Here is a 17191-nt window from a genome sequence, read left to right on the forward strand (position 1 = left end):
CCTCACACTAAACGCGAACCAAGACTGATATTTACTGAACGAGATAGATTCGTGGCTCTTTTAAAACCAGTGCGTTGAGATCTCATAAAAGAAACATAGAGAAAAGTTCTTCTGCAACAATGAAACCGAAATTAATGGGGAACGGAGCAGATGTTGAAAAAAGCAGGGCAGACTTTCTTGGGTCTGTTGTAAAAAGTTACTGACTGCTTTGCGTCAAAAGCAGAAAGATGGCTTTAGAAGTTGCAGTCCTGAGCAAATAGAAACTACAAAAGCAATAAATCACAATCATAAGTCAGCTTAAATGCCTTAACGCTAGCTATGGCTATTGGCTTCGAACCCCTGTTTCTATGAACATCTTTATTAGTATTAATTGTCAAGTTAATGTTAAAACTACTGTTTAACAATTAACTTCGTGTATGTAGCGGGGAAACTAATTAATTCTTAAGAAAAGTAACTTCTTGACGTGTGAATACCTTACACAGGGTGTGCTTTGGGAGGGTTGAAGGGGGAGTCTTCCTAACTTTACACTGTCCTGGGTCGCAGCTGAAAATGATTCCTTTCCGCCGAATTTGGAAAAAGCTTTCTTTGCTCTAGTACCATGATTATGAGTTTTCAAATACGAATTCAAATCATCTTGTAAGTAGCAGACGCTAGATTTCCCCCGCCAACCCCTATATTGCTTTGTTCCTGTTCCTGGACATTCAACATTGTGTTTTATTACCTCGATGATTTGGAGACCTGAAACACGGTTTCTAGGAGGAAAAAAAAATGTGGCGTTTATCAGTAGGTCTGCTTCTGATTTTTCTGCACTTTATACACATGGCTTCGAGCTGAGCTGAAATTCCAAGCTCAGTAACCACAAACAGATCTGGGTTCATAACGTACATTCATTAGGCGAAAGCCTTTGTGCGAGCTCTGGCATTAATAGCCACTCTTAGCACTAATGCTATTTAAAGTTACCTTCAACACAATTAGATTTAGGATTTTTGCCGTCTTTCATGTTTACGTTTATGCCAGTTGTTAAGAGGTAAGGTGTCACTCCCATGTGGAGAAGACATGGGAATGACCATACGACACAAGCATTTATTTCCTTGCTTCCTCGAAAGACTGGAAATCTGCTGGGATACAGAACTGTTTACCTACATCTGTGCGTCTGATAGAGATAAAGTTGCTCTTTGATCACTTCGAAGCAGATAAAGAGTAGAGCTATCGACTCTGCCCTCGTGGAAGAAGTTCTGCTGGGAGTCAGCTGAGGCTGGGAGCGCTGGGTCAGTTAAGGAATCCCAAATATCTCTGCACGAAATACCGTGGACGCATGCCACCGGAGGAAGGTTCCTTCGTAGCGTGTTCTCCCTTTTAATTTCCTAACGTAAGCGTGAACAGACATTTGCAGCGCCTTTTTGTAGTTAAGATTTAAGCAGCCCATTAAGCCAACACAAAGAGCCCTTGTAGTCCTGTAATTTATGGCCGCTTTTAAAAGGTAGTAAAATATACTAATTGTACATCAGCGTCCAAAAATAAGCAGGTAAATCTAGCAGGAATTTAAGCTAATTCTCTGTAATCCTCCCTCCTCTGAGGCTGGCTCTAGCAAATGCTCGCTATGAGAAGCATCGCGTTCCTCCTGCCAGCGGAACAACCGCATCCAGGAGGCAGGCACCAGCCACCACCCCACGGCCGGGGCGAGGCAGGCCGGGACGGACAAATACCTGAAACTTATCTGCGGTCCATTCTGGTGCGTGCACTCAGACAAAAGGCAGGTTTTTCTAGGGTCGCCACCTGAACTCAACCTTTTCCCGTCGCCAAGCGCGCAGGGCTGGCGGCACCGCTCCTTGAGCAGGAAGCAGCAAGCAGCGCCGAGCCATCCCGCACCGCCATGCCTCCCGCTATCTCCCTCGCCCTTTGATTTGAGAAGGAGCTAAGAAGGGACAAAGGCATTCTCAACCTCTTTGGCTCTTCCAATGACTTTGCATCCTTCCTGTCCCCTTTATAAGGCCGGCTATCACTCAGGTCCCGCACGCTTCTTTGTCTGCCCGGACACGCGCATTCACCAGCCGCGGAAGATGAATAGAGCCAATCCAGAAAAATCCCGGTTGGGTTAAATATTTATCACACCGAAGCCCGGCTCCGGGGGGCTTTCCCCTGCGCGCAGGTACGAGGCAGTGGCTCCCTCGCCCCCCGACCCCCGGGGCTCTTACCTCGTCCCACCGCGAAGACTGGGGCTGAGGCTCTCCCGGCTGCCGCCGCCCGCCCGGACCGGCTTTCCTGGGTGCCCGGGCTCTCTGCAAACAAGCAACAAACAACGCCTTAACAGGGAGCGCAGGGGGAGGTAGCCGCTCACTCATAGGCGACACCGGGCTCGCCGGGAGAGCCCCGGCGCCGGGCGGGCACGGCCGGAGAGGGCGCGGGTCCGAGGCGAAGCGGGGCGAGGAGCGCTGCTATCTGAGAAATAAAAGCGGGAGGCTTTTTTTTTTCCTTCTTTCTTTTTTTTTTTTTTCCTCTTTCCCGTAGACAGCTATGCCTTCTGTCTCCAAGTGTTTGGAAATATTGTCATTCCAAACTCTTGTTACATGAATGTCTGCTTTATTTTCCTCTGGGAAACCTTTGTTTAGGATCATTTAATCAAGAACAGACATTAAACACAACTAGTGGTGTTCATCTCTGTTGAATAAAACGCGGAAAGAGTTCCAGTTCTAATGCGGGGAGTATTGTGGTTGGGCTTTTATTCAAACAGTTAGCCAGGGCCCGATCCTGGCACCACAAGCACAATAAGAGACTAACAGTTGACTTCACTGAAACAGCATCGGGCCCGAAACTTTCCTTAAAAAAAAAAAAAAAAAAAAACCACTGAAAGCCATTGAAGGGAGGTGGAAAACTGGACGGTCTCTCTTCCCCTAAAACAAACCATATTGCACAATCCAAAAAGACAATAGTCAGATTATTCGGATGCCACTTACTGAATCACGTTTACATATGAATTTGTCAGATATAATAACGTACCCCCTGTATTCATTCTCGCTAATAAAAGCCATCTAACGCATCTTAAAATAGTCAGTAAATGTAAATGCTAATAATTAAATAATACAGTTCTTGTGGAAGGATGTCATCTGAGCCTTGGAAATATTAAGTCTGTCTTGGGAGAACTTTTCGAGCAGATACTTTGCTTTGGCAATTTAGTAGTTCCATAATTACTCTAATAATTTTAAATTTGGTGTTGAACTCCAGTCTACATAAAATCATGCAATAATAGCCTACTAAGCTGTTTATTGCCGTCTCATAAATTTCAGAGCGCTGACTGCTAAAATCTACTGGCAAACACAAAAGAAAATGGAAAGTTCAATCTGCGATCTCTGAGCCCGGGCGCTGCTGCCTGGGGTTATCCTTAGCTCTACCTTGCTCTCCGCTCAGCTCCGGAGCAGAGGGAAACCCCCTGGCATTTTAGGCTCCAGCTCATACCTTACCCGTTTTGATCCCTAATCAATAGTCATGTTACAAGCGGCAATAAACATTGATCAAGCACGCCGTGACTGGATTGCCCCACTCGTGTTAAATATGGAGTGTGTATCTGAAAACGGTGCCAGCGACTTTCTGTTATTTATTTTGGAGCTATTAAGTCACACCACCATATTTTACACTGCCACAGTCCTTTAAACTATGCTTCTTCTTGAAAGAATTGCTAAGTAGCAATAAAGCACTTTACAAACGCTATGACTTTTTTAATTTGTTGTTATCCCAAACTCTAATATTCATTGCGGCACTTTAAGTTCGTACATAAATCGTTCAGACTAATGAGTCATAGAGAAATTCGCCCATGACTTTTCCTTTACAATGCTCACTGCCTTTCCATTGCTTTTTTGGCCCTGCATTAGGAGCCGGTGATTTATTAACGCCAGGAAAATTGAACAAAGCAGGTCCTCCTGCACTGTGGCACCCAGCCTTCCACAGTGTGAATTAGAACATTATCAAATGTGTTTGCCTCGGTAACGCTTAATCACCAAAAGCCGTAATGTGACCACAAGGCAGCTAAAACAAAGATTTAACATTTCTAAATATTAAACTTGTTAAGCAAATGCTCAGCAGACAAAGCAAGCACAAACAATTAAAGTCATCAAGCTAGAAATACACACTACCTACTTACCAACACAGACCCTACTGCTTGCTTAAGAAGTTTAGAATCTTTCAAGATAAATCAGGTGGGATTTTTTAAAGGGAAAAAGAAAAAAAAAAAAAAGGAAAGAAAGAAAGAAAAACAAACTCCAGTAATAAGGAGTTGAGTTTCACTTGTGAGAGAATCACTCCTAGTGAGGACTGACGGCCACAGATCCATTCCTGACTATCTGCATTAATTATTTAATGAGTCACGTGACCCTAAAGATTAAAATTTCAATATCTCCCCCAGAACAGACGCAACACCTTTATCTGCGAGCGCAGGGATCCTCGTACTTGGGTCCCCTAATCTCTGCTGGCTTTGACAGCTTCTCAGTTTCTAGGGAGAGCGCTCGGACATGAATAATACGGGTTTGTCCTGCTCCGTAGCGAGATGGGGCAGCCTTGCAACTTCCCCCCCCCCCCCCCAACACACGCACACACATCAGTGAGTTGAAGCCAGAGCCTCATTGTATGCGGCGTGGTGTAGTAATGCGGGGGGGCTCAGGATGCTGCTGCCCGGGGAAGCATCGGGGGCGGTATCCCCCCGGCCCCCCCATGCCCCCGGGCTGCCCTCCAAGGCACGGGTCAATCCTGCCTTCGTGCTGCCCCGGGCGGAGCCATGAAGGCTGCCCGGGGCCGGAGAGGGGGGCGGGGGAAGGCGGCCGCCGAGCTCCCCCTGCCCACGCGGGGAGCCCCGGCCCTTGGCCCTGTCGGGACACGCGTGGGCCGGGCTTGCCCGAGGGGACGGCCCCGGGCCACCCCCGCGGGGGGTCCCACCCTCCCCTGGAGAGGCTCCGGCGGGGCCAAGGGGCCGGGCCCGCCCGGATCGGGCCCTAGAGAGGGACCAGGGGGCTGGGGGAGGCCCCGGGAGGGGGGGGGGGGTGTTATTCATGGCGAGGCTGCCAAGATCTCTGCCTGTGTGAGGGCTCCCCCCATCCCTTCCCCGTTATAAACACTGAGGAGCAAGTCCGTGGGACGGCCAGCACCCTGAAAAAAAAATCAGTAATATATATATATATATTAAAAAAATCACAGGATTGGGTAACCCTCCGATGCAGAATGGGTCTAGTTTTTAAATACCACAAGGCGCTTGTCTCAGCTGAGTTCCCCGTGTAATAAAACACCAGGTATAGCAAGAGATTGCGGGAGAAACGGGGAGGGAGACCTTGGAAAACTCCCATTTTCCTTGCTGGGTGGAGGGGAGGTGGGGAGCGGGGTTAACGGCGTGGCGTTCCCTGCGGCCATTAAATTGACTCCGAGGTGATTTTGTCTTTCTTTGAGATGTTGACAAACTTCCTCTTCCAGCGTTTTGGGCCGCGCTCGCCATTGTGGCCAGAGCAGATAAATACGTGTGTGAGAGACACCGGGAGAGCGAGGGAGAGGGAAGGAGAGAAAGACACATTTAGGTCCAAGTGCCGGATTAAAAAGAATACTGTCTTTAAAGGTCAAGGGTTTGAAGGGTCAGTCTGCTTCTCTAAAAAAAAAAAACAATTAATGGGATAGAAAATTTGTCCTCTCGGTGAACTCCTGGTTGCCCTAGCAAAGGGAGCACAATGCGAGAATTTAAGCTGGACGATGTAATTTTCGAAGTTATTGTAAGACGGGCGGTGTGGAAGCGGGAGCAGAGGGCTCCCAGCCCGGGAGCACCGCGCCGCTCCCAGCAGAGGTGGAGGGGGGAAGGGGGGAAAAAGGAAAATTTACCTTAAACGACGAAAATCTGCCATGGGGTATTTTGCAGTCCGCTGTTCAATCTCCACCAAGAGCATGTACATTTTTTTAGCAGACAGCCAAGATGCTGTGTCTTTACACATGACCACTTTTTTTTTTTCTTTTTTTTTTTTTTTTCCAGGAAAATCCTTTGCGTCTTCACAGACTTTTCCAAGAGAATGCCTTTCAGAACCGCTGTTGAATTACAAAGAAGTATTTATTGTAGGAGGTGATTAATGATTCTCGCTAAAATTGCTATTTGCAGCGTGATTTCATTTCTCTTTTCAATGGGAGCAAACAGGTTTATACGCATAGGCTGCACACCAAAGAAATCCTGCATTGCCAGTTAATACGTTTCAGCCGGAATTTTTCTCGCTTGTGCTAATGTGGGCTCTAAGTATATGGAGGGACTCTCGAGCAACGCACAATACACGCTTGCAGATAGTAGCTGCCTTACTTACAGCTATATTCTCCCCCTTTATAAGGAGGCAGCTGGCAATTCAGGGTTTAGCAAACAGCAATACGTGAGTAGAAGCGCGCTTTTCAGGCCTGCTTGCTGGTCGGGTTCGGAGACAGCGGTGTTTGCTCAGTGTATTTACAACCGCCATATCTCTGATGCTGAACATACTCTGCCAATGACACGTTAAATTTTTCACCCGGGCGCTACGTGCTCCTCGGACAGGCAGAGATGCTCAGCATAACCGGGGCCTGGTGCAAGGCACCCGAGGGGTGGCGAGGCACCCACTCCTCTGGCCTCTGCCACGTGAAGGGTCCAAAAATCCCTCTCGGATGTGTTTGGCTAAGCAACTAAATCTTGGCCTTCGGTGGTGCTTCCCTGGAAGATTTACTAGCGCTGGAGTTCCTTTCCATGTTTTTTCCTCCCCAGCTCGGTGCTGGTCCGAGAGAAAGCCCACGGAGGCAGCGACGGGAGGCTCCGAGCTGCAACCTCTTGGCCCCCGGTTCGCCTCCATCGTTCGGAGGATCTCGGTCAGATAAACCGTTTGAGTTGTGCCCAGCCTCGTGTCACTGCTAAGGCTTTCTTAAAACATTTCGAAATTGTCTTTAAAAAAAAAAAAAAAAAAAAAAAGAGGAAGAGGAACAGAAAAGACAGCTAGAGAAACTTCAGGTTACCGCCCATGTATTTCCCTTCGAAGTGCTAGCCAATTGAGAAATCACAATCGGACGAAAATGAACGAATAAATCACGACTGGCTAGAGATTTAAAGTGTTATCATGGGGAGCATGTGTGACTTCTCCTCCAGCAAAATCCGCCAGGGGATCTTATTGGCTCCCAGTAGAAGCTGAGTTTCTCTGTGCTGCGGTGGAAAACGGTCTCAAGCCCAGCGATGGAGAGCCGGACTAATTCTGCCACGAGTCTGCTAAAGAGAAGACCACTCACCTACACAATACAGCAAGACCTTTCCTCGTCCTACTGTGCCTTTTTTTTTTTCTTTCTTTTTTTTTTTTTTTTCCCAGGCAGGCACTTAAGATTCAGGACGCTTTGCACTATATTTAAAGCAACCATTACCTTATTGACAAGATTAATCCAAGTTAAAACAATGCGTTAAACCGTTGTTTTCCGTTCCTGGTGCCAACACCAGCGAAGCACAAGGTGTAGGAAACAGCACTGAGGGGACTTGTGTGTTTCAAGCGTTTAATTCTTTTGTACAGAATAATCTTTATTACCAGCATTTGGCACTGTTTACATTACACCAAAAATCCACAAAATTGTACATGGACCCAAACGATTGAGACGGTGCCAAATATGAAGACAGCAACAGTCTTTATAGCATTTTTTTTAAATAAATGCAATAGGGAATGTGGAGAAAAACTAATATATCACAGCTACAGCGGGGGCTACACTTAAAACCAGTTAAGTTACCTTTGATACATAAAACACTTCCCTTGAGACAGCGTGAGGGGACAGTTTTCGTAAGTTTTTAACCTCCGTGAACGTGTGCGTTCACTTTCCTGTGTTGGCGTGTGTGCATACGTGTATGTGCACCCTCATGCACACGCACACGGGAATCCACGACCACGCCACGAAACAACGCTATTCAAGTCAATGCCTTACACAAGTGTCTCACGAGGTCTTGGCTTTGTTTTAACCGTCTTTTTATTTTTTAAAGTGTTCTCTACAAAAAAAAAAAAAATGAGAGTCCGTCTTAGGTACAGAGAATTCGTCCGTGACAGCATCCAGCACTCTCTTACACCGAGGGCAAGAGAGTGTTTCCATAAATAGAAAAAAAATGATGGGCATGGAACCATTATCTATATACAATGTAGACAATCGTCCGGGTTTTGGTTTAAACATGTGCCCGTTCTTGGGCACGTCTCGTCTTCCTTTTCTGCTCCTGTTTTGTTTTACACAGTTGTTTGGTCCAAACGGCCAGCCACCAGCACGGGCAGCTGGAAAACCCCAATAGATAGGTAAATATATATATATTAAAAAAATAATAATAATAACCGTATTTATAGCGCGGCTGCGTTGGGTGTAGACCCATCGAGCGGATGGGGGTGGCCCTGTGTCTGTGCTTTGGACTGCTGGCTCAGTGTGGACTGGTTTGAGGAGCGCATCTTTGTGTTAGGCAGTTTATGGTCTTTCTTCCACTTCATGCGCCGATTCTGGAACCAGATCTTGACCTGGCGCTCGGAGAGGCAGAGGGTGTGCGCGATCTCGATGCGTCTCCTCCTGGTCAGGTAGCGGTTGAAGTGGAACTCCTTCTCCAGCTCCAGGACCTGCTGTCTGGTGTAGGCAGTGCGAGACCTCTTGGGCTCCCCTCCGTTGTAATTGGGATTGACTGAACGTGCACACACGGACACACACACGCGGAGGGGAAAGAAAAGGGGGGGGGGGGGGGGGGCGATGGAACATAATCATTATATAATAACTTGACACCAGGTTCAAATAAGATACATAACGGCAAGAAAAATTGTTTCGCAGCCTATCGACAGTGGGGACAATCGAGGAGCAATAAAAAATGGTGATGGGCATTTGGGTTAGAAGAAAAGCTTCAAAGACACATGGCCCAGAGCCACTGCAGGGCAATTAAATTTATGGGGGCTATAATTACTGCCCTAACAGTTTGGCGTCTCGTAAATCTTTCGATAAAGGACCCCGGATACAAAAGGTTTCTCACTTTTTTTTTTTTTTTTTTTTTTTTTTTTTTTATTAGGAAACGCGGAGGGAGAAGGAGGGAAGGAAAAAAAAAAAAAAAAGCCACACACGCAACGACCCGTCCCGGCCCCGGCTGCACCCTCCCCCCTTTCCCTTCTCTGAAGGCTCATCCCAGCCTCCCCCTTGCCCGGGGCAACTCACCCGTGCTCACATGGATCTTCTTCATCCAGGGGTACACCACCGGCTCCTTCCCCTTCAGCCCGGCCAGGCTTTTGTCGGGCAGCAGCGGGCACCCGGCCCCTGTGCCGGCCCCGGCGGCGGGGGCCGCTTCGCAGCGGCGCTGCAGGGCATGGCCGGGGAGCAGGGGCTGGGCCGGCCCGGGGTGGCCCTTGGCGGGCGGCGGCGGCGGCGGCGAAGCGCCCGGGGGCGGCTGCTCGGGGCCCGGGGCGGCGCTGCCGGCGCTGCTGTAGCTGTAGGGCGCCTGGGGGTAGGAGGGTGCCTGCGCCGGGTACAGCGCCTCGGGAGGCGGCCCCGGCGGCCCGGGCGGCGCCGCGGGAGCCTGGTAGCTGGGCTCCCTGCGCGGCCGGGGGAAGTACTCGGGCAGCGGCGGGCCCGGGTGCGCGGCGGCGTGCAGGTGCGGCGGCGGCGGCGGCGGCGGCGGCGGCGGCGGCGGCGGCGGGCGGCGGGGCGTGCGGGTGCGGGTGCGGGTGCGGGTGGTAGCTGGCGGAGGAGCTGCCGGCGCTGCCGCCGTGCTGCGTGTACTCCTCGCAGGGAGGGAATTTGGGCTCGATGTAGTTGGAGTTTATCAAAAACGAACTCATGGTCATTAATTTGTGAAGTGCAAAAATACTAATTTTTCTCGCGTTGTCGTTTTTCTGGGCTCGACGAGGCCCCTCCCCTTCCCCCCCCCCTCCCTCCCCTCCCTCCCTCTCCCCCTCCCGCCGCTGTCAAGTGCTCGCCGCTGCCAAAGTTTGGGCCTCCAGCTTTCCCCCCCCCCTCCCCGCCGCACTCCCCTCCCTTCCTCTCTTCCCACCCCTGGAGCGCGTACAACACACACACACAACACACGCGCACACACACACACACACACACCCCGACACACCATCACCACCTGACCGCCAGCGCCAATTACCGCGCGGGGCCGCGGACCCCGGATCAGGAAATGGAAGGAGGGCGAGCGGCCGCAGGGCTCGGGGCAGCTCCGCACCCGCGGGCCCTCCGCGGGGGCCGCTCCCGGCTCCGCCGCCGCCTCCGCGCCTCCTCCCAGGGCGGCCCTGACGGGGGCTCCCAGCGCCCCGCGCCCGCTCCTCACCCCATCCCATCCCATCCCCGCCACCCCGGGCCGTCGGGATGTCAAGCGAAATAAAACTAATCCAGACCTGACATTTTTTTTTTTTTCCCCGCAACACTTTGGGTTTGATTTTTTTTTCCTCTATTTAGCGGAGCGCAGCCCGGCTGCGTGATCCGGGGGGAGGCCGGCGTTACACGGGGCGTTGCATGACCGGTTTAAGCGAGCCCATCTCCAAATAGCCTCGAGTCGGGGCTGCCGGGCTGCGGCCACCTCCTCTGCCCCCCCCCCCCCCCCCCCCCTCCCGGACCGCGGAGAGCTGGCAGCCCCCGGCCCCCTGCGCCTCTGCAGCCGCGGTCGCTGGAGAACGAGACGCAAAAGTTAGCGTGGACGGCGAGGGAAGGCCGAAGAGAGCCCCTAAGTGTCTTGTGGGGCGGGGGGGGGGCATACAGCGAGGCTGGAAATAACGGGGAGGAGAAGAGGAAGGGGGAAAGGGAGGCGGACACGGAGGTCCCGAACACTTCCTACCGGCGGCTCGCTGCTCCCTTTCCGCAGAGCAGCGTTTTGCAAACTACGAATTTAAGCCCGCCGCTTTGGTATGCGTGGTGCTGGGTTTATTTCTGGATTTCTAATTCCACGAGAAATCGCCTGCGCCTTCGCAAAAGTAACTCACAAACCCTGGTGTAGGAGGGAGAGGGCACTCGAGCACTTCTGCCTTGCTAAAACTGAGGCTGTTAACGATATTTTCAGCTCAGAGGGGAAAGAGGCAACCGCCCTGACCTTAGGTAATTGAAATTTGATGGTGAAACTAATTACACTCTTATTCTAAGGGGAAAAAATACTTATTGAACGCCATCTACTCTCGTAAATTGGGAGTTAGAAGCGAAATTTTCGGATTTATTTTTTTTTTCACCTTTTCACGAAAGCATAAAACCACGTAGAAATATTTACCACACCCCTCGCGAATATAATTGCTGAGTGGGTAATCTCATCCTCTGGTATGGGAAAATACATCTAATATATCAAGTGTAAATACGATACGTTTTAGATCTTGCCCTCCTAAAGATATTACATTAACAGTTAGCCTGGTTTAAATTCAGATTATTGCCTTTTGCAGTTTTATAGATAATGGATACATGCAATAAAATTCTATTTGAATATATATTCTATCTAACTAGACACACCGCGTATCGATTTATATTTTCTACACACGCACACACGCACATTGCAGGCGGCTTGTAATATGTTAGAACATTTCCAGCACTTGGGTATACTGGGGTACTTATCTAAACAATCACTCATTTCCTGCTCATATCGAATGTCTAATTTGTAAAGAGAGTTAAAACACATTTACTTACTCATTTCCAACAGCACATCTATGGAAGTCTTTAACTAGTGTAATAGATAAGTTTCTCTATTTACTCTGCATGGAGAGGAAATGCGGTTACACACACGCACCCAGAGAGAGCCGCAACTGTGCAGCAGCACCCATTTGAAAGGAAAGGCGACATTGTTTTATTAATAAACAAGCAAACAAACAAACAAGCAAGCAAAAGCAACACGGCGACTCATACTGTACAAGACTAAAGCTCCCACCTACGTTACTGTAAAAAATGAAAGATTGTCAGAGACCCCCGCGAACAGAGAGCAGTTTCCCGGCGTCCAGGAGATGCATGCACGCACACAGACACACACATACAAATACCTGCTGGCCAGCACCAGATGAATTACACTGGATTACCGTACCCATTATCCTCGGCATAAGGGACTAGTCCTGAGACACTATGGCTAGAACGCTACAGCAGATACCGTGCTCCCGAGCCACGGTAAAACACAACGAAAACTGGTGTCCTGATTTGTAGGCTGAGCGCTCTATTCGGAGAGCTGACCGCGTTCTGCTTCCTATTATTTACCGTGATTAGATCTCAAAGTATACTTGTTTCACTGCACCTCTTTCTACTGTGTATCTCTGGTGCTCGGTTAAACAGAGAATGATGCGATTTTGTATACGACTGTAAATCTGCAAGGTGACCTGAGCTGCGCGGCTGCAGTCTGTTTTTTCGTGTGGTTCTATTAGTCTGCGACGATGTGCTGAGGCAGGACCTCCAAAAGGCCTGTTCCATGTCTTTGTGGTTTTGTTATCATAAACAAGAACCCAGCCAAGACCACCAAGTGTTATCTTGCACACGGCCATTTCGACATTTTACTGCAAGATTTATGGCTGTAATAAACAATCTCAGAAACCCTTTTTTTTCCCCCGGTACTTCCCTTTAACAAACTTGTAGCATCATCCTAACCTCTCAAGGAAAGAAAAGGAGAGGAAAAATAGGCCAGGTCCCTTATTTTTGCAGGAGGACTGAAGTCTCGGTTTCGCTGGTGAAGGAGACTTTAATCAGTTAATAGAGGAGCCAGAGTTTCCTGGCCGAGGCTGGCCGAGGAGATGGGGACTGCACTGGAATGAAGTTGAGAGGGAGAGACTTAATTGCCATGCACCAAGAAGAGCCAACCTCATGCATACCCAAAGAGGGGGAGAGGGGGATCCCCCTTTTTCTCGGGAAACGTGCGAGCACCCCTGCTCCCCTCCACGTGCGCGGCTAAACCGTAATGACCACGAAAGAGAAAATAATAACAAGAATAGCAATAACAGCAGCAATAATAGTAATAATAATAATAATAATTCAAGTCAACCTTTCGCCGTGCCCGGGCACCCTCCACAAAGAGAGTGGTAGGAGGAAGAAGAATCGCACTAGCAGCCTGGTTTGAATTTGATTTGAACCATTTTGAATATATTTAGCCCCAGCTTTCCCCTCTTGAATGCGAGGCTGTCCCAAGTTTCAAAGTGACCGAAAAGTGACACCGTGTGCATTTTGTTTCTTATTAATCTTACACATTGACAGTCTTTGTTAAATAACAAGGCGTGCCCTTCACCAGGCGACATTTTCATATTTGTTAGACGCGGTGACCTGAAGTTCACCTCGGCCTTGGACTTAGTTTTTCTAAAAGGTCTATAACAGTGTCTTTTAGATAGCGGGGTGCTTTGCCCAGGTCACTACTTCTAAGGGAAAATTAAGAAAAAATCGCGGGAAAATGTAAACGTTATGGAATGTATCGACTGTATTCCCTTCTTTGTTCCTGGGAATCATAAAACCCCGAGGCAGCTACTGCCTTCCGCGGTTGCAAGCACCCGCTCTATATGGTCGCTACTGGGGCAATGCTCACATTTTTGCCCAAGTTCAGACTTTTGTGAAAGCGGGGACTTCACTGGCACTGGCTCTCTTCTTAACAACTGGATGTTTGGCGGGATTTGCTCGCTCTGTCCTGGCATGGTTAAATAAACACACAGAAAATGTGATTTGTGCCCGGATTTGAAATGAATGGTCTTTTGACCATACCTTCCACACCAGAGAGCAATGTGCTGAATGCAGAGAGTGAAAGGGGAGAAATAGTTTGTCTCAATTTATTAACTGTTCCTTTTTTTTTTTTTTTTTTTTTAACGGAATAATCTAGACACCGATTCAGAAGACTCAATATTTGCTGAAGTTGAAGTTTCAACTTCCTTGAAAATATCCTCATTGATATTTTTATTCTAGGCTGGATTGAAAAATATGGAATTCGAGAGGCTAATTGTTTTGGTAAGGAAGCAAATGAATTTCAGTCACCTTCTCTTGAGTAACCCAGTTATAGCAACAGCTTTCGTTCTGGGTGTATCAAAGACTCATTGTTGTTCTTGGAAACAATCTGCCTGCTATTCTTTAACAAAATAGATATTTGGCTATGGCTTTTAGCTTGTTATCAGGCTTCGCTCTTACACCAAATAAATACTCTAGATGTGAAAGGTTAAACAATATCTCCCGTGAGGAAAGGCTCCCCAAACGTGCAATGCCAGGGCTCGCTGCAAGTTAGCAGCAGCAGGGACATGCGAGCAACGTCTACACGCCAAGCAAATACTTGCATGCACACCTTTTCTGCGCTTCGGCAGGTACTTCGGGCAAAATCTCCAATAACAGCTTTGGCTAATCTGAAATCTAACACCTCGCAAATTTTTTCCCAAGAAATATCGCTCGTCTGCCACGATCCAGCTGGGTCTGTAGCAAATAATTCACGCGTGCCCAATGCATCGAGGACGGTGTAACCTCCTGCCTTTTGGGGTCGAAAGGCAGCTATGCGTGGATGGCGGTGAGGTGCGCTCTTTCTCTGCCTTCCTCATGGCACTGTCCCCTCCTCCACACCTTGCACAGCCGCTTATCAATATTTTGGAATCTCCTTTCCCCCTTCCATCCTCATCACTGCAACCTGAATCCGGCGGCGCCTTGCAGTGGTCTCCCCAAAATGCAGTTCCCTGTGCAATATTGCCCACTTCTCCCTCCAGACCCGCCTAGCCGAGGAGCTAAAGCTTCAACACCGAGGCGGCACTGGGAACAAAAAATCCCAGAAATGTGGAAATAACTCTCTGCGCAAATAAATTCCTCTAAACTTTTTTTTTTCCTTTCTCCTTGGCGGGGGAGAGGAGGGAAAACATCCCTTCCTGCTCCCCATTTCACTGGCAACTGCTGCCTCGGGTAATTCCAGAAGGCTCTGAGGTCCATCCAAATCACGGAGCCGCGCTGGGCGCCAGTTTCTCCGCAATATTTTCCATCGGTAGCACAACATGGCCCCATCGCTCCGCGGTTGCGAGAGCTCCCTCGGACTAAACATATAACCCGCCCGTATTATCTGCAGCATGTCCTGTTTAAGCCCAGTTTAGTGGTCGCTACAGAAACGAGGGCAAAAACAAAGACGCGGCTAGGATCGATACACGCGTTAATAGCTTTGCTCCTATCTTATCTTCCTGCCATTTTGCAAAGTGAGAAGGCTTAACATTAAACCTCTTAAAGCGGGTTATTATATAATAAACAAGGGTGAAACATCTTGCTACCTGACTCTCGGAGGAGGCAGCACCAGCGGCTGGCGTGGGGGTAACATGCGTGTTTACCTGCCGCGCCTGAACCCGAGATATTCAGACACAAATGTGGCCGATAATTCAAGATGAAATACAACGTGTATTACTCTTGAAAAGAGGAATTTTCTATCCTTTCCTCGGTAATTGAGGTCATTCAGCCAGTAGGGTTCACCTGGAGTCCATACTGCGATACACACGTAACTCAAAGCTATTTTATCTTTTGTGCTGATAGTCAAGATCTCGGCTATAACATTGACATCAAACTCTGTCTGGGCGAATGACTAAGAGTGGTGCAAAACGTAAACTTTTGACCCTCAACTTTTTGACCTGCAGTTGTAACGCCCTTAACCACAAAGATATACAAAAGCTATGCAGCTTCTTTTAGGACTAAGAGAGTCGCACTGTTTGTTTCAATAGTTCTGCCGTTTCCCCCCGCTTTCTAAGGGCTTTTTTTTTTTTTTTTTTTTTTCCTTCTTCTTGCTGATGAGAAATCGGATACTTTTGCACTTTTAATTATTACTTTTTTTTTTTTCTTTCTTTCTTCAATCTGGCAGCTTTGTAAAGTGCTGTTAAATCAGTTTGCACACCCTTTCGGCAGCGTTGGAGGAAAGCCTGTTACTCAAAGGCGCTATATGGTTACAATTGCAGGTGAAATGCTGGGTAAGTTCTGGGCGTGAGGTTGGAAGGATGTAGAGACTGGCGTTGGGGGAAAAGCTACAGCTCTCTGCTGCTAGGGTCTTAGTCATTTCTCCTTGATTTAAACATAAAGAAACAACTCTAATTGTTTGCGAAGCCTTGTCTAGGCAAACGAGTTGACTGTGAACTTGGTCTAAAGCGAGCTCTGCTGGTGATTCCTAGGGTGTGCAGATTTATCTTTTCTGCATTTACTTAACCTGGCAGTGAACTGCACGGGCTGCCATTTGTTATCCAGAGACAGACTTCACCTCAAGCAAGGACTGTTCCACAAAATTGCAATAATTACCCAATAACCTTCATAGCAAATATTATTATTGAAAAGACATTTTTGGGGGGTTATAGGAAAGATTCCTTATGCGTGCTATAAGGCGAAATCCTTGCAAATTTTACACGCTCTCCGTGTCAGATTTGATATTGTTTGTGCGTGTAGCTACAAGAACATGTGACTGTGATAGTCCATGAGTATGTGCCTTCCAGAGAGACGTTAGTGGGGATGCTTTCATTTAAAAGGAATAATATTTTCAAAGATGATCAGGCGGCTGTGGGAGCTGTATTTTTTTTTGCCCTCTGGGTAGCAACTCCAACAACAAACTGGGGATATTTTAAGGGCAGGCAAGAAAAAGAGCTAAGAAAGCAAGGCGATGCCTTAACTTGGCCAGGAGATTTACTTATGTCTGCCTTTAATGCGTTAAATCTGTATTTGCGGGGAGGGAAAAGGCATTGCTCCAGTATCCAGGGTTTGAAATCGAAACCTCCTGATCCGCCCCTCCTGATCTGTTCCATTCAATTTCCCAGGGAGCAGATTGCAAACCCTTCTATTGTCACCCTTCCACAGATACACACTTATTAAACGTAAGGAAATGGCAGAATAATAATTTCCCCATAATGTTCTGCAATTAGGGCGTTTGCGCGGCTTAGAAAGCGCTGCAGAACCGTAATTTACGGATGACTTTCAAGCGAATTGTTCTACTTCTGGTTTAGAGAAAGTTACGACTTACAAAGTCACTAGTTACACACATTAAGAGAGTTGCCTAATCTTTAATTGGCCTAACGCTTAGACATGACACACTACACTCAAGTATTTCTTTCAGAGGATTAAGTAAACTATATTTCAATGCGCTCAACCCCACTTGCCATGCCTAAAGTAAAACAAACTCGCACGCATTAATCCCCAAAACACAGCAGAAAAATAATGTGCGCAGATAAGACCTCTCTCTTGATTCCAGGCGATTATTCTCCATGACATTTTTCACTCAGAAAACAATTAGGACCTGGGAATATTTTTGTAGAGTTCGGCA

General features: G+C 48.1%; 2 protein-coding genes across 7 annotated transcripts in view; both read right to left on the reverse strand.

Annotated features, from left to right (window-relative positions):
- HOXA3 (homeobox A3) overlaps nt 1-17191 on the reverse strand; it is a 44220-nt gene that overhangs the window by 12638 nt on the left and 14391 nt on the right. For 2 of the 6 annotated variants that reach the window (XM_040546066.1, XM_040546063.1), the window contains 2 exons: nt 5848-6048; nt 2196-2279 (listed from right to left, as the gene is read on the reverse strand). The exons of 1 other annotated variant lie outside the window; for it this stretch is intronic. The gene's annotated coding sequence lies outside the window, so the exon portion shown is untranslated. Of the gene's footprint in view, nt 1-2195; nt 2280-4135; nt 4317-5847; nt 6049-17191 lie in introns of those variants that run through there. 3 more of the 6 variants (XM_040546067.1, XM_040546064.1, XM_040546069.1) reach the window with 3 other exon arrangements.
- HOXA4 (homeobox A4) lies at nt 7493-9870 on the reverse strand. The gene is given in 3 exon segments (XM_040546075.1): nt 7493-8653; nt 9172-9637; nt 9639-9870. Coding segments are annotated over 3 exon segments (954 nt in total). The 5' UTR covers nt 9798-9870; the 3' UTR covers nt 7493-8324.

The sequence above is a fragment of the Cygnus olor genome, chromosome 2, assembly GCF_009769625.2.
Source record: "Cygnus olor isolate bCygOlo1 chromosome 2, bCygOlo1.pri.v2, whole genome shotgun sequence".
Taxonomy (NCBI): Eukaryota; Metazoa; Chordata; class Aves; order Anseriformes; family Anatidae; genus Cygnus; species Cygnus olor.